We start from the raw sequence: 17,645 nt of genomic DNA, 5'->3' as shown, positions 1-17,645 counted from the left end.
TCCTGGTCCCCAACGGCCCGGTCAAGACTACCCCATGTGTTATCCTCTAAGGTCAATGTTGACCTCCGTCGACCTACCGGTGCAACTCCCTATGTGATGTTGGAGGCACTTGCCAACACAAAGGTGGTATGTGACGACGTGAGACCACAGGCCGGAGACCGGACAGCGAGTACATGACCTGTGAGACCACAGACCGGAGACCAGACAGCGAGTACGCGGCCTGTGAGACCACAGACCGGAGACTGGACAGCGAGTACACGGCCAGTGAGGCCACAGACCGGGGACCAGACAGCGGGTACACGGCCTGTGAGGCCACAGACCGGAGACCAGACAGCGAGTACACGGCCTGTGAGGCCACAGACCGGAGACCAGTCAGCGAGTAAACAGCCTGTGAGACCACAGATCGGAGACCAGACAGCGAGTACACGGCCTGTGAGGCCACAGACCGGAGACCAGACAGCGAGCACACGGCCGTTCAGCACCGACAGACGGCGGCGAGGCCCTGGTCGCGACAACGGTCCCACTTCTTCTTCCGGTCCTTCTTCCGGAGCGACCGGCGGGCGGAACAGCCGACGCTAGAGCTGCTCCGTCCGACCGGCCCAGCGGCCGAGCCGCGCTGCCGCCAGCTCCAGCAGCAGCACCAGCAGCGCCGCCGCCGCGCCGGCCAGCAGGAGCGCGAACACGGGCCGGCACTGCTCGAGCCCGATTGTGGACACGGTCTGGCGCGGTCGCGGCTCCAGGTCGCAGCGGAGCGCGTTCATCAGGCGCGGCGGCAGGTAGCGACGGCGCAGGCGCGACATCACGCCCACCTCGGCCAGCCGCAGCAGCACGCGGTCGAACGCGCGCCACTCGCGCAGGCCACGCCTGAACGGCACCGCCAGAGTCTTGTGAAGCAGCAGCTGCGGGTGCGGGCACACGTTCGGACACGAGGTGAAGTCGCAGGCGGTCGCCAGTGCCGTGTCGTCGCTGACGAACGCCAAGCGGTTCGCCTCCGCAGCCAGTGGGCGATACCGCCATGGTTGTGGCCGCTGCCGCGCGCTTGGTTCAAGTGTGAGGAGAAGTTGAGGGTCCGGCCGCGGGTGATGTTGCAGCACCGACTCGATCGCGGAGTCTTCCGGGTACGCCCAGCTCCACTCCGGCCGCCGCGTCACGTCGTCCGGCTCGGCCAGCGGCAGGTGCGACTGCTCCAGCGTGATGTGAGCCAGGAAGCCGGCGGCGTAGAACTGGTAGGCGAGGGTGCTGACGAGCAGGACGAGCAGGGCCGTGATGTGCTGCGAGGCTCGCTCGGGCCGCACGGCCAGGCCCTGCGCGCAGAACACGCCCAGCGCCTGCAGCCAGAAGGTGGAGAACCGCGCCTCCCGGCTGTCGGTCAGGCGGAACGTCAATAGCCGCCCAAGCTGGCCAGCAGGATGACATAAACGGCGACCATTACCACCCGCCCGCCCTCCAGGCCACCAACGTAAGACGGGCTGGATGTCGGCTCGGGCCTTTTCATGTGCAGGCCGGTCTGTGCTTCGACAATGCCCATCGAGAAGCTCATAAGCTGCTCCCTTTTGCTCGTGCGATGGAAGAAGTCGGTGAAGAAGTCCACCGAGTTGGACGTGAAGAGGTCGAATACATTATCCATGCGTACCAACGTTTTGTACACAGTTTCGTTGCGGTGGAACCCCATGGCGCCCTGCAGGCTGTGGGCGACAGTTCGCGCCATGACCGACAGCGAGAAGGCGGGGTCGGGCAGTGACGGGTAGTACCAGTCGAAGCTGGCGGTTCGGTAGGTGCGGTTGGCGACGCGGAGGTCGCGCCAGCCAGCCGGCGCCGGCCGTGCCGCAGGGAGTTGTTCCAGCACGCCGCCGCGACACTGGCCCACGGCCGTGTCCAGCGGGCCCGAGTCGGCGTAGCGCGCCACGCGCAGCAGCAGGCCGCTGGCCGGCTCCAGCAGCTCGGCGCCGCTCAGCTGGCGCGCATGCCGCTTCAGCTCGGCGGACGAGACGGCGCGGCTCGGCAGCAGCAGCAGCGGGCGCGCCTCCGCCGCCGCCGCCGGCTCGGACCCCACCTGGGTGGTGCCGGTGGCGCCGCGGTCCGCGCCGCGCTGGCCGCCGCCGGCGCGGCAGAATATGGCACGCCGCGACAGCTGCATCAGGAGGGCGGCCAGCATGATGGAGGACGGCGCTGGCGGCTCCCAGAGGAGGGTGGCGGCGCTGGCGGCTCCCAGAGGAGGGAGGACGGCGCTGGCGGCTCCCGGAGAAGGGTGGCGGCGCCCCAGCCGCGCGCGGCCGCCACGTCCGCCGCGCACCGTGCCGCCCTCTCCTGGCGCGACATCTGTAACAAAGCGACGCCCGCTTCCGGTCTTTGTTCCATTCAGAACACGGCACTGATGTGCTCAGCCTTTGGCACCAGCCGGCTGGCATGTTCTGGGATTGGGATGGCTGATGCCGCTGGATGGCGGCTGCTGCTCTGAGCGTGCCGTTGGTCTCGGCGGGGCTGTGGTCGTTGTCGACGTGATCGCTCTCTGCAAAGTGTAGATAGTTGGACGGTGTTCGTTTGCCATGGACAAACATAAAGCAGAATGAGATATCTTTTGGGGATTTTTAAGAAGAGAGATGTAGGCTATCTTACTGCGAATTTGGAGTAGCTTAAAGCGAGTTTGCCACATTTATATCGGGTTTTGAAGTGAAACAACCATCTTGAAGACCTTCCGGTGCTGCTCACAGCACCGAAAGGCTAATGATCTTGGTCACTTATAATTATTTGAAGACTGCTCTAGACAGCACAATTCTCTTTTTAGTAAATATGCTCCTCACTGCGTCGTGGTTTGGTTACGTCATGGTAGCTTGCACGACATTGATTGGTGGCAATTGACGGCCTTCACATCTGAAAGTCGCGCTCACGAATACTTGGTATGAACGCCTCGACTACTATTTATTTATTGGTCTTAATCGCCGCATTGCTCATGGAATGGCAGGATTTTAATGACGTTATTGTGATATCACGAATGCCAACGTGAATTTGAAATACTCTCTCCGATATACCTATGGTCATTTTCGCTGGCGTGTTGCTCAGAAACTAGGGGAGCTTACGTCTTAAGAAGGGCAGGATTATGAACAGCACCGAAAAGTCTTCAAGATGGCCATTTCAGTTCAAAATCTCGTATTAAAGTGGAACACCGCCTTTAAGATTAGTCGGAGCTACAAGCCGCGAGATTTCAGGCCGGTAGTCTCCCCTCAGGCTCGTTATTTCGCCGATACATCTCAGTGTGAGTATGGCGCAGTGGAGCACTTGTAAATGACCGACGACGTAGGAAGAGAAGGGTGCACCGTTCATTCCCGGCTGGAAAGGTGCAATCCCCCCCCCCTAAAAAAACCGTCGCGGCTTCCCATTTGGAGCTAATAGTGGCCACTCCTGCTGTTCGTCTAGCCGCCCAGCCGGGAAGAGGGCTGGACATGTCTGTGGAGGGCTCGACGTTCAGAGCTGGTAGTACGACGGTGCTTCGCTACATCCACAGGATAAGAAGACGGTTTCAAGCCTACGCGTCTGTGGAGGGCTCGACGTTCAGAGCTGGTAGTACGACGGTGCTTCGCTACATCCACAGGATAAGAAGCCGGTTTCAAGCCTGCGCGTCTGTGGAGGGCTCGACGTTCAGAGCTGGTAGTACGACGGTGCTTCGCTACATCAACAGGATAAGAAGCCGGTTTCAAGCCTACGCGGACAACAGAGTTCACACTATCCACGAAAGCTCTGATCCAAAGCGGTTGTGATATGTTGACAGCACGCTCAACCCAGCAGACGAAGGGTCCCGTGGAGTTAATATAGGTAAGTTTCCCAATTTTTCGCGATGGACGACAGAGCTTAAGTTTATCTGCAAAAACGAACGATAACGATAAGGAATCTGATGACGTTAACCGCCTAACGATAGGAGATCCCTGGCCGATGATTATGGACGTGCCCAATGAAGATGGACGCGGCTATACAACTGTACATGAATGACCCCGAAGTTAAAAGATCCTCCATTATTTTGGCCACCAATGCCTCAGAAAGGAGCTCTTCGCAACGGTTCCTGCTAAAAATCTCCCGTTGTTATCAGCTGAAACCGTGCAGTGGCCTTCATGCTGTGGTTTATACGACACATGACGTTTGAAACCCAGAGCAGACCAAGGCGCTTTGTGGCAGCTACCGCTCGCAGGGAATAAGAATCGTCGTAAGTCGAACTCAACAAGCCGAGAAGGCCACAGATGGCGGCAGGGAATATCAGGCTTCCTGCCACCAGAGGTAATCGCGGATGCAGGGAAAACCGTCATCAAGTATAACCACGCACATAATTATCAAAACGCGATGAGCTAGCTGAAAAAAGAATCAAGGGAGCGAGAAAGCTGAGACCAGGCGTTCAAGTCACGCACACCGACTGAACCCAATTCATAATATGACGCTCTGAAAGTGTGTGGGCAACTCGACCGAGATCCGCAGTGTTACGGATTTAAGCACCCGACCTTTCTGCCGGCGAAGTCGCACATTACCGCGCTAGTCATTCAACACGTCCATCAGGCCGCGGGTCACCAGGGCCGCTAGCATGTCTTGGCCTTACTCCGAGGAAGTGCTGCGCGGTGCGTGTCAATGTTTCCGTCCGCCGTGTGTTATCTTGCTGTCTGCTGAAGGCTGCAAGGACGGCCCTTAACCCAGAAAATGGCCTAACTTAACGCTGGGCTAGTAAGTAGAGCTTAACCCTGGCGTCACCCGGTCCCAGTGGACCACGTGACGCCAGATCACCCACCGTTCTCGTCTGTGAGAGTCGATTGCTGTGGCCTGCTCTACGTGAAGAGAAAAAGAGGCTTAAAAAGCAGTACGGTGCGTTGTTTCCCTGTGTAACGATAAGAGCGGTCCACGTGGAGCTGTCGCATTCACTTTCAACGGACTCGTTCACCAACGCGCCTCGTCGATTCGTCTCCGCAAAAGGCACGGTACAGGATATTGGAGCAGATCACGGGACTAACTTTGTTGGTGCTGAACGAGAGCCACGTTTCGAGGCAAGCAAATGGCATCAAAACCAAACACACGAGGCTATGCTGCAGCGCCGCGTCAAATGGAAGTTCAGCTCGCCTGGTGCCCCATCATGGCGGTGCGTGGCAGCAAGAGATCCGCTCAGTCAAAACGGTGCCGAGCTCGCTGCTGTTAAATCAAACCGTCGACGAGGAAGACCCGCCGACGCTGTTGTGCAAGGTCGCGTCAACACTCAACAGCCGCTCGCTGACGCCACCATGTGACGACCCCGAGGATCTGGATCCACTCTTGCCAGGTCATCTTCTCCTCCTCCGCTCCCTTGGATAGTTCCCACGTGATTAATTCGGCAACACGGACAACTGCTCCAGAAAGCGATGGCGCCAAGTTCAGCATGTGGCCTCGGAATTCTGGAGCAGGTGGAGGCGAGAGCACCTGCAGACCCTGTAGCCTAGACAAACATGGAGTGGACGGGAGAGTAACCCCGCGACTGGTGACGTGGTCATCATTGCTGACAACAGCACGCCACGAAGTACGTGGCGCCTTGGCCGCGTGAAACACGTCCTGCCGGACCAAGGAGGAATCGTCAGAAAAGTGGACGTCCAGGGGACGGCTTCCATGGTGTATCGCCCAGTTACCAAGCTGGTTTTTCTGGCATAATGAGAGGATTAGCGACTCAGCCGGCCGCACGCAGCAACCCTTGGTTCTCGCGTACATCGACGAAGCGGGGTAAAGGTGCGCTTTTCGGGCTGTCAGCGTCTTTTAGGTTTGACGCACGTCATCTTGTTACGCACGAGGACGGCAAAAAATTGGGTTTCAGTTCAAGGCGAAAAGTGATCAAAGCGGGCAAAACAGAAAAGCAAGGATTACTCGGGGAAAGCAAAAATCCTTTGGACGGTTTCTTTGGGCGTTTGAAATGGACGTTATGCCGAAGATTATGACAAGAATACGTCAAGGCTGACGTGAGCGTTTTGATGAAAGAAAGGGCGAAAGGTTGAGAGTCGGATAGGTTAGTGGTTTGTGTGTCAGGTTGAAGTATCAAGACTGTACCATGACGTGTTTGGACGCCTTGTACCAAGAGCAAAGTGTAATATAAGTTGACTTGCGTTGCGTGCGGTAAAATCTTCAGTGTGAACGTGCGGTAAGATCTTCAGTGTGAACACAAGTGCAGGTAAATGGCAACGACTGCAGCAGTGCCATTGCAATATTAAAAACTGGCACATCGATCTGATTAAAACGCCGCGCTGAAATCTTGATGCACTTCCAAAAACTAAGCCTACAGTCGGGATAAACCCATATGGACACCACCTATAACAAAATGATCAGAATTAACGTTTATCTCAACACGCCCAAATAACTGGGGACACCGCCTTGAACAACAGAGATCACACAAAGTCGCGGCCCAAAAGCGTCTACCTGGCGGGGTCTCGACTGGCGTACCTTCAGGCGGACAGTCCAGACTCTCCAGGGCGCAGTGTCCGGTCCCGGGTCGCCACCTGTGTGGCTGAATTATGTAGACGGCCTTGCTGCTGCCGGCCGACCGTAGCGTTGTTGCCATGCAATCATCCCTGACAACAGTGCCCCTTTGTCTGACCTTTGTTGGCACTGTCAACACAGACACCAGTCGTCCTGGTATCGGAACCCGTTCAGGCACTCTTTCGGTCTAAGGCGATGCAACTACCCATGCTAATCATCCGCCATTGAGAATTCACCAGCGCGATGCATTCAATTTGAAATACAAATGTTGATTAAGCTAGTTAAACACTGAGCGCCTGTAGTATTCAGAAAGCCGCAAATGGTCACTAGGTCCGAGCCATAATTCGGAGAACACTGTCATATGTGTCCCGTGCTCGAGCAAGAACACACATACCAGAATGGCCGCTTGCTGTGAAGAGTGCCGTTGCGTGTGATGTACACACCCGTCCGTTTTTCTAGCTGGCCAATCGGGTGGAACCATTCCTAAACAAACAGTGAAAGCACATTTAAGACGGTAGTAATGGCCTTGTTTTTCGTAGGAACACCAGGAGTGTGGAGTGATAGATGCGTTGATATTTCGGCAAAATGCCTTTATCAAAATGATTATTAGTTCCGATATTCGTTCTGATAAAGGCATGTTGTCGAAATGTCAATGCGTCTATTTCTATATTCTCCTTATTTTTCTACGAGGAATAAGGCTATTACTACAGTCTTACCTAAACGCATAATGTTCCCCGCAAATGCACTTCACAACTAATTTTGACGACGGTATACGCTACGCGAATGCTGCCATCTTATTGGCCATTTAGTGCAAATTCCAAGAAAAATCCGAATAGGCAGTCCGAATAACCCGATTATCACCAAATTTTCTGGACTTTTGTGAGATTGTGTGCCACGACATCTGAAACCACGTTTTCGATTTTTGCAATCGAGCTTGAGGGGCTTCAGACCATGCTTCCGTTTTGAGATGCAGTTCATCATCGAGATGCCTACGTCGTGTTTCAGGTCTGCTGTTAGATCAAAATGATCTCCACGGCCTCACAGGCCCTCAATAGCGATCGAACCCTTCGATAAGCACACTTATACCTGTAGCTTTTGCTCTTTCTCACTGCCAGATCCTGATAGAAGAACCTTGCGAGGCATTGAGACATCGGCGTTCGTGCTTGACGAGACGAAGCACCCACGACAATCAATCACCTTCAGCTGTAAAACTGTGATGAAATGGATTAATACTTAAAGGAAGTGCTGCAAATTTTGTACGGGGTTTTTAAATGTAATGGCCATCCTGGAGATCTTTCGGTGTAGCTCACAGCCCTGTCCTTCTTAGGATGCGAATCCCTCTAGTTTCTTAGTTACACGCCCGCGAAAATGTGCACCCCATTTTGCGGAGACCATTTCAAAGTCACCCAGGTATCTATGACGCCATAATGACGTCACTGAAATCTGGTCATTCCATGCGGTGGTCAGGGCCAAGGAAATAGAGTGGTCGAGTCGCTTATATCTGGTGTTGTGTGTACGATTTCCATGTACAACGGCAGCCAATTGGCTCTCAATCAATGTCCTACGAGGCATGGGGACGCAATCAAACAGTAAGATACTTACGAGCATACCTATAAAAGAATGAAATTGTGCCGCCTTGAGCAATGCTTTCTTCTTAAAAGTGTAGCAATGGTTTTAAGGGGGCTTGTGTCATCATATTTGACGCTTGGTTTAATATCTTCAAATGTGGAACTTTCCTTTAAGTTACAGAACAGGCCGTCCGAAAACGCAGCAGGTACCTGCCCGTGTCTAACAAAAGATAAGCATTTCCTAGCAGCCACCGCAAAACGATTGCCAACGCTTATGTCACATGTGTGTCATGCCAACTAAGCCTAAATGTGACATCACGGTCCGTTCAGCCAATGACTTAACGCTTTTAGCAGACGTCCGTCAAAAAAGCTTTGCGGACTTTTTTGTCCAATAGACGCATAAAGCCTGGGAAAGACACTTGAATATTTCAGAATCAGCATGTGCAAAATGGCCTGGATGGGCACCTTTCATAACGTAATATGTATCATGTCAGAGGCCAATTCCAGGTCAACGGCAGAATTCGGTGGGAAACGTTTAACGTGCCGCAGTGCTCAGTGCGGTCCGTCCTGATTCATGATGAAGTTAAATGACCTATTACGAAAACAGTAATTTCGCAAAGGTAGCCTTATTTTGATTCATTATCCTATCGTCGTCACCCTTCCTTCACCAGTCAGCCGCCTGCGCCAATTGCTTCGTGAGATTGCACACTGTAAGCATGTGCGGTTTTTTCCACGGCTTTATTTGGACCGATGAAACGGCGCGGAACTAGCTATCGGGTGACTTGGATAACACCACATCTCTGACGTCATACTCTGTGTACTAGCAGCCCGCGTGAGACTGCGGGTCAATAACCTTCCAGGTACACCTTGAGCCGCCCGAGTGCTCCAGCAATGGGTGTCCGAGTATGTAGTGGGGGCTTTGAGACGACCTGTTTTGAGGCGCAGTGCGGCCGTGCATTCAGCAGCCCAATGTTCGAGTGAAGTCATCGCTGTTTGCAAGCTGATGCTGCCCGCAGGCTGTCTGTGTGTGCAGGTGAAATCAGACCCGATAACACGATCCACTCTATCTTCTGTACACAAACCCTGCACGCGATTGCCTGCAAGTAGCGTGGGTAGAGACTTGGCTGGGTTTGGGGTCCCGCGCTAAATCGGATTTTATTACGAATGAATACTGTTTCCTGCTCCAGCCCTGGCGTCTAACCCATGTTGAGGAGACATTGTGAACAGATCAGTTATACGGGGAATAATGTTCAGACGATTTTGGCCAACCAATTTAGTGCGATATTAAGGGCTATTTCTACCACAACACGAGGGTCGTTAATGCTAACAGGAGCATCTGCATCGATAACCTTGACGTCGTCAGCATATATGATGAATTGTCCACAGTAACTGAAAAAGGGCAGGTCATCAGTAGACAGTAGAAACAAAACTCGGTCCTAAAATGCGTCCCTGAACGACGCCGTACCTGACCGGAAGGGAAGTCTTACCGCCTAAACACGCCGCGAATGGCCCTCAAGCCAGCCACGGAACCAAGGGTCACCAACCCCGTACCACCCGAGCTTCTTCAGGGGCCGGGAATGCTGAACGTTGTCAAAAGTCTTCGACGCGCCCAGCGTCGTCAGCATTGTCTTTAGCCATGAGCCATGTTACTGGTCTGGCAAGGTAACAGTACTGAGCGTCGCCGACTTTGTGGAGCGACCTGGGCGAAAATCATGTTGCTCGGGACATGCAACGTGATGTTTTGGCAGGTATGATACAAGCTGGTTGCCGACTATTCGTTCATAAACTCTTCCTTAATTGATAGGATCGAAATAGGTCGGAAGTTATTTGGGTCGTTCTGATCGACGGTTTTGAGCAAGGGCGCCTTGGTAGCTGCTTTTTACGCAGACGGCGCATTTCTGGGCATTACTAGCTGTTAATACGCGCTCTATTAGGGTCAAATTAATCCCCTGAAGGTTTTTCCAGGATGGTGTCCGAAAGACGTGGCATAGCCATGCCAAGTTTTGCATAGCTGTAGACAATTAAATAGCAGATTGTGTGGCATTTAAAATTTGGACGTACCTGGTAAGGCCCCTGACCTTTGGCAGGTCAAATTCAGGCCATGGTTTTGGCGAATGCAATTTCTATGGAATCCTTCAATCTGATCCAACAACGGAGTGCTAGATGGAGCCGTACATCTCTGACATACTTTCTTATGCAACATAACAAATGAACAAACAAATATAATTGACCTAGGGTCAGGTATGAAGGTCAGATTAAGGTAAAAAACAACCCGTTTTTTACTCAAGAGCTCGCTGTATGGGATAGTTTCTGATTCTTATTTCGAATTTACGTTAACAGGAACCACATTATACACCTTCCATGGGCTTCTTAAAGGCCACAGTAGGACACTGACTTAAAATGACTCAGGTCAACATTATGGTTTTAAGACCATACTGTCCGGGGTTATCATTTTCGTCCCCATCACCTTCAAAAGGTCAAACAAGGTTTCTGACCTTATAACATGGAATAAATATAGCATGATATAAACATTATATATATATATATATATATATATATATATATATATATATATAATAGAAAAATGGCATGAGCATGAAAGTTTGACCTGGGTGAGTTCACGTACAGGTCAGCACACCCTGTGAATTTATTGTGTCTAATTTTTTGGTTCCTGAGAGCATTTTACGCGGAAAGAACCCACAAACGCGCGTGGGGGATGGGACGGCACGATTTCCCTTCACTGGCGGCTGCACTCAACGCATCCGCTGTGCTAGGTCCTACAGACGCGAAGTGCTAGCTCAGGTGATCCGCCCACGCGGAATCGGTGGGACTGGTGGCAATCGCTTCGGGACCCAGCCTTTTGGCCGATGTAATTTTCTTACGTATGTTTTCCAGTGAGTGTTCTTCGAGTTCATGACAGTGTGGTTGGGTAAAAAGGCTTGGAGGTGACCAGGCGGCTGTTGACAGTGTTTCGAAGCCCACAGTATACCTGCCAGGTGGCTCTGCAAAGGTTTGAGTCCTCCTCGGCTCGGGCGTACTTTCTATCATTTATCAGCTGTCTAAGGTCTTCATCTTGGCTTGTCCAGGGACACGGTGGATTTCGTACCTTAATCCGAGCGAATGGTACCTTTATTTCTGCTGATTTCTGGGCGCTGGTCGATCAGGCCGTTCCACACAGACAGCCAGGCGTTACACTTCTCGGCAGGCTGGAGCTCGTCATAGACAGAAGATCGGACAACTATCAGTAGGTCGAGACAAACGTGGTGTTTGTTCCGATGCTTCGTTGATCGTACGATGGTCTAGCGAGATGCGCGCCGAACGCGGGCACCCGTTACTTGAGCGATGACGACGTCGCGTGTCACTGACGTCACACGCGACGACACCAGCCGACCCGCAGGGATCGGGGTGACCTGTGATCCAATGGTCCAGAGGCGATGAGGTCGAGTTCTCTGGACTGTGGGAGTTGTCGTGACCAGCTGATTCAGAGCAGATCATTCAGAATGTCGAGGTACCGCTGGACATCGGGTTGGACACTGGATGCCGCTGGGCGTCGGGTTGGACACCGGGCACCGCCGGACACTGGGTTGGAGACCGGGCACCGCTGGACACTGGGCTGGACACAGGGCACCGCTGGACAGCGGGTTTGCTTGTCATCAACACGCGCAGACTTACGCCCCCTCCCCCCCCCCCCCCAGAAGACGCATCGGGTGGCTCTTGCCGACGACACGTGTGAGCTGACCACGCAGGTCATCCAGGCCAGCTGATAACGAATTAATTAAATAGTTGAGTTAACAAGTGGTCAACCTTGGTCTCTGTATGCAGTTTGTTTGAATGCCCTTAGCTGAGAACTTCCAACTGGGTACACGATGTTCAGTTCTTGTGTCTGAGTGTCAAAGCCTGTGATGAAATCGCTAACTGCGAGATTGAGATTTTTGCTCGCTAGTCGAGATTAGATGAGGCAAGTGTCCTGCAAGATCCAGTGCTAAAAGGGAAGCAAACGCTGTACCAAACACATTATCAACCACTGAACTATCTGAGATCTAATTATGTGTGGGATCTCTTCAGTGCCTTATAAATTTCATTGTGCAGATACTCTGATTGCTGCTCTCTGAGCAGCATCAGCGCTGTTAGCAAAGCAATCTTATACATTAGATGACACTGACGTGCCATTTCATGCGCTCTTAAATGCGAGGTTCTAACAGTGAGGTGAAATGATCAAACGCATGTTATATTAATGCAGCACTTGCGGGTTACTGGCGGTCAGCATTGTAGCACAGCGGGCTTTGCGGGCTGGATCACTGACTGATGGGGCGGCTGGGCTGTATTTTGGAGAAAATTACGTCCCTTGTCCAGATTTAAAGTTTCCCAGTTCTTGGATTTGTTATTGCTATTGTTAATTTTTATTGGTATTGGTGTTGTTGTTGGTACGTTATTTGTCTATAGGACTGTTTATGTGGAACCTTTGAGTTGGTCCTACGAGCAGGAATGACAAAACCAGCTGCCAGCGACCTGGCCGCCAGCCGCCGCCAGCGTAAGATCTCCTACTCTCGCAGGGAAATGACAGTGATCGTGTTTTCAACTCACTGTCACGCTTACGCGACAAACGTTGTCGCTGGTTGAGTGTGCTGATTGATGGAAAAGTTGTTTTTGTCGCACGTGAACGTCGTCTGCGCCGCTGCGGTCCGCTGTACAGTGTGCTCTGTCGGTGCCGGCAGTGTCGCGTCGCTGGCGCCAGGCAGTGGACGACAGCCTGGGGCGCCGCCACCACATGCAGCTTACCTGGGCCGACATGTTTGACGTCAACGATGAGCGCCTAGAGAAATTACTTCGCCGCATGCCGTCTCTGCGACGGCTTAGCACCCAACATAGCTGGCCACCGCCACCGCCGTTGTCCGTTAGCGTCGCCTGTGAGTGCCTTGTGTGTTTTGGCAGTGTGAACACAGCAGATAACGCTAAAGCGTTATCGTTCAATAGCGCATGCCTTGGCCGTGGTGTTATCGGACGGAGTCTGGGAGCGAGGGCGAGGGCTGCGGGATGCAGCGCCGTCTGAAACTGAAACTCGTGTGTCGTTCCAGCCCGGCTTCTGGGACGCCTGGTGGAAGTGAACTTGTTCCACTTCGGTGCGGGCCCACAATCTCTGGAGAGACTGTGCACCCGGCGTCCCAGGCTGGAGACCGTCACGCTGCCTGAAGGGTCTACCGCGAGCCGGCGTTGGAGCTCTGCCTGCCGCCGGCTGCCCTCCCCTCCGGTACCTGGACGTGCATTGCTCCCGCAGAGTCACTAACGCACACCAGAGCAGCTGCCCGTCTTGCTGGCAGGCCCGCACACACTCAACATAATCAGTGAGCGTATTCCACATCACGCAGTTTAAATCTTCACTAGGATCATGCACCTGAAACGGTATATTCTGTTAATAATGTGGTTCGTATATCGTAACTGATCGCAGTACATGGGGATCCACGATAAGCACGGCCGAGATTTTACAGCTCAGGTTCGTTTGTAAGCGTGGGTCGGACTCAGGACTTGAAAATGATGATAACCACTGCGCGTGCAATCATGCACCCGGAGGCTGACATTGCTGGATCAGGCTGATGCCAGCTGAGGTCTCAGACTTTCAACATCTGTCGAATATCACACACGTTATGCTTGCAATGTCCGACATTTATTAAACAAATCGTCTATTTTGCCAACATGCTACACAGCAGTGGTGTGGGAACACGGAGAAGGTGGCTCAATGCTCACAGTGATACCGAACGTAGGTAATGCCGGGTGATCATGGGCAAATCTTAACAGCCTCTATTTTGTAGACAACCGTCACACTTCCCTAAGCCAGCAGGATGAATGTGTCAACAGTGCCATGCTGCCAAGCGAGAGCACATTGCGAAGCTGCGACGCGTACCCGTGATGTGTTGAGATGGCGGGCTTTACGTTCCACCTCGTCCAGATCGCTCCGCAATGTCATATGTGTAATGCAATGCAATGCAACACAGTGATAGTGCAGTTGAATTGACAGAGTAAAGTCAGTGTTCCATATCAATGGGACGCGCTCTCGACCCCGCATACCGTGGCTCCGTCATGCAGCTGCGACAGGCAGTGTCGTTTACAGCACCAGCGGTTCAGCTGGCTGTTAATGGTCGGACGTCATCTGACGATCACGTGACAGTGCTGATGCGCTGGACCCGGTCCGGCTTCTTGCATGTTTCAGGGTGTAACGAGTGACAGTTGTCAGCCTGAGCTGTCTGTCCCGACTCAGGCAGCTGTGGTGGGCTGAAGCGGTCCCGGCTTAAGGCAGCTGTGTGGGCTGAACGCTGTCCGGCTCAGCAGCTGTGTGGGCTGGAAGCTGTCCCGGCTCAGCAGCTGTGTGGGCTGAAGCTGTCCCGGCTCAGGCAGCTGTGTGGGCTGAAGCTTGTCCCGGCTCAGGCAGCTGTGTGGGCTGAAGCTGTCCCGGCTAGGCAGCTGTGTGGGCTGAAGCTGTCCCGGCTTAGGCAGCTGTGTGGGCTGAAGCTGTCCCGCTTAGGCAGCTGTGTGGCTGAAGCTGTCCCGGCTTAGGCAGCTGGTGGGCTGAAGCTGTCCCGGCTTAGGCAGCTGTGGTGAGCTGAAGCTGTCCCGACTCAGGCAGCTGTGGGGCTGAAGCTGTCCCGACTTAGGCAGCTGTGTGAGCTGAAGCTGTCCCGTCAGGCAGCTGTGTGGGCTGAAGCTGTCCCGACTTAGCAGCTGTGTGGGCTGAAGCTGTCCCGGCTTAGGCAGCTGTGTGGGCTGAAGCTGTCCCGGCTCAGCAGCTGTGTGGGCTGAGCTGTCCCGGCTTAGGCAGCTGTGTGGGCTGAAGCTGTCCCGGCTTAGGCAGCTGTGTGGGCTGAAGCTGTCCCGGCTCAGGCAGCTGTGTGGGCTGAGCTGTCCCGGCTTAGGCAGCTGTGTGGGCTAAAGCTGTCCCGGCTCAGGCAGCTGTGTGGGCTGAAGCTGTCCCGGCTTAGGCAGCTGTGTGGGCTAAGCTGTCCCGGCTCAGGCAGCTGTGTGGGCTGAAGCTGTCCCGGCTTAGGCAGCTGTGTGGGCTAAGCTGTCCCGACTCAGGCAGCTGTGTGGGCTGAAGCTGTCCCGACTTAGGCAGCTGTGTGGCTGAAGCTGTCCCGGCTCAGGCAGTGTGGGCTGAAGCTGTCCCGGCTCAGGCAGCTGTGTGGGCTGAAGCTGTCCCGGCTCAGGCAGCTGTGTGGGCTGAAGCTGTCCCGGCTCAGGCAGCTGTGTGGGCTGAAGCTGTCCCGGCTCAGGCAGCTGTGTGGGCTGAAGCTGTCCCGGCTTAGGCAGCTGTGTGGGCTGAAGCTGTCCCGGCTTAGGCAGCTGTGTGGGCTGAAGCTGTCCCGGCTCAGGCAGCTGTGTGGGCTGAAGCTGTCCCGACTTAGGCAGTGTGGGCTGAAGCTGTCCCGGCTCAGGCAGCTGTGTGGGCTGAAGCTGTCCCGGCTCAGGCAGCTGTGTGGGCTGAGGCTGTCCCGGCTTAGGCAGCTGTGTGGGCTAAAGCTGTCCCGGCTCAGGCAGCTGTGTGGGCTGAAGCTGTCCCGGCTTAGGCAGCTGTGTGGGCTAAAGCTGTCCCGGCTTAGGCAGCTGTGTGGGCTGAAGCTGTCCCGGCTTAGGCAGCTGTGTGGGCTGAAGCTGTCCCGGCTTAGGCAGCTGTGTGTGAGCTGAAGCTGTCCCGACTCAGGCAGCTGTGTGGGCTGAAGCTGTCCCGACTTAGGCAGCTGTGTGAGCTGAAGCTGTCCCGACTCAGGCAGCTGTGTGGGCTGAAGCTGTCCCGACTTAGGCAGCTGTGGGGCTGAAGCTGTCCCGGCTTAGGCAGCTGTGTGGGCTGAAGCTGTCCCGGCTCAGGCAGCTGTGTGGGCTGAGGCTGTCCCGGCTTAGGCAGCTGTGTGGGCTAAAGCTGTCCCGGCTCAGGCAGCTGTGTGGGCTGAAGCTGTCCCGGCTTAGGCAGCTGTGTGGGCTAAAGCTGTCCCGGCTCAGGCAGCTGTGTGGGCTGAAGCTGTCCCGGCTTAGGCAGCTGTGTGGGCTGAAGCTGTCCCGGCTTAGGCAGCTGTGTGAGCTGAAGCTGTCCCGACTCAGGCAGCTGTGTGGGCTGAAGCTGTCCCGCTTAGGCAGCTGTGTGAGCTGAAGCTGTCCCGACTCAGGCAGCTGTGTGGGCTGAAGCTGTCCCGGCTAGGCAGCTGTGTGGGCTGAAGCTGTCCCGGCTCAGGCAGCTGTGTGGGCTGAAGCTGTCCCGGCTCAGGCAGCTGTGTGGGCTGAAGCTGTCCCGGCAGGCAGTGTGGGCTGAAGCTGTCCCGGCTTAGGCAGCTGTGTCGGCTGAAGCTGTCCCGGCTTAGGCAGCTGTGTGGCTGAAGCTGTCCCGGCTTAGGCAGCTGTGTGGGCTGAAGCTGTCCCGACTCAGGCAGCTGTGTGGGCTGAAGCTGTCCCGCTTAGGCAGCTGTGTGGGCTAAAGCTGTCCCGACTCAGGCAGCTGTGTGGGCTGAAGCTGTCCCGGCTTAGGCAGCTGTGGGCTGAAGCTGTCCCGACTCAGGCAGCTGTGTGGGCTGAAGCTGTCCCGACTCAGGCAGCTGTGTGGGCTGAAGCTGTCCCGACTTAGGCAGCTGTGTGGCTGAAGCTGTCCCGACTCAGGCAGCTGTGTGGGCTGAAGCTGTCCCGGCTCAGGCAGCTGTGTGGGCTGAAGCTGTCCCAACTAGGCAGCTGTGTGGGCTGAAGCTGTCCCGGCTCAGGCAGCTGTGTGGGCTGAAGCTGTCCCGACTTAGGCAGCTGTGTGGGCTGAAGCTGTCCCGGCTCAGGCAGTTGTGTGGGCTGAACCTGTCCTGTCGAGTGTAACGGACGCCACATTGGACCGCTACACGGGCCCAGGCTGAGGATCCTGGGCCTGCACGAGTGCCGGTCTTGTTCAACAGATGGTGTCCACGATGAGCTCACCGGTGGAGGACGTGACGAAGGCGATTAGACAAGGAACATTCGAACTGGCGACGTTTCACGTAGCCTGGACACCCTAGGAGGTCGCTTGTTATTGTTTAGCTCTCGGCGTGTTTCAGAGGCCCAGCCGTGTGTGCCCACCCGAGCCCAGTCAAGGCAGCTGATATGTGACCTCGATCAGTAGTCTAAGCCTGACCAAAGACGGGCCGGTGTTGAACGGCCGGTGAACTGCAGCCTTAATGAACCAGGCTGTGCCCTCGCCTGCGGTGTGCTCGCCCTGTCCCCTCCGCGTCCCCACCCCCTCGTAGGTGTGACCTTATCCCGGCCCATACCGGCCACCGCGGGGTCTGCTCCTCTAGAGCTGAGCTCGCCACGAGGCAGCATTTGTGTGTTCCGCTCCCAGGGCCGTCACGTAGTGCAAGCGCCAGGTCTCCGGGGCGTTACGGCTGGTTACGGGACAAAAAGTCGAAAACAAAAAATCAAAGGACACCAAATCAAATAGCAAAAAGTCAAACAGGATCAAAGTCAAATGCCAACAAAGCAAACAGACAAGAAGTCAAAAGGACAAAAAAACAATTGGCAAAAATTCCAAAGGATAAAGGTCAAATACAAGGAGTCAAGCAGCCAAAAACTCAAAAAAGGCAAAAAGCAAAACAGGTAAAAATCAAATGTGTGCAAGTC

The 17,645-nt window shown here is 54.6% G+C and overlaps 1 protein-coding gene across 1 annotated transcript in view; it reads right to left on the bottom strand.

Moving 5' to 3' along the window:
- Positions 1-475: 475 nt before the first annotated feature.
- The window catches only part of LOC119114571 (uncharacterized), a 46,686-nt gene continuing 29,516 nt past the window's right edge, over positions 476-17,645 (bottom strand). Inside the window, exons 10-13 of the mRNA XM_037238663.1 lie at positions 1,488-1,760; positions 1,167-1,362; positions 666-899; positions 476-541 (exon numbers count right to left, since the gene is read on the bottom strand). Coding sequence (XP_037094558.1) covers positions 476-541; positions 666-899; positions 1,167-1,362; positions 1,488-1,760 — 769 coding nt within the window. The remainder of the gene's footprint in view (positions 542-665; positions 900-1,166; positions 1,363-1,487; positions 1,761-17,645) is intronic.

This window comes from Pollicipes pollicipes, unplaced genomic scaffold, assembly GCF_011947565.3.
Source record: "Pollicipes pollicipes isolate AB1234 unplaced genomic scaffold, Ppol_2.1 Scaffold_1600;HRSCAF=1878_pilon_pilon_pilon, whole genome shotgun sequence".
Classification (NCBI taxonomy): domain Eukaryota; kingdom Metazoa; phylum Arthropoda; class Thecostraca; order Pollicipedomorpha; family Pollicipedidae; genus Pollicipes; species Pollicipes pollicipes.
Note: the sequence above shows the minus strand (reverse complement) of the source record. Positions and strands in the feature narration are given on the sequence as shown.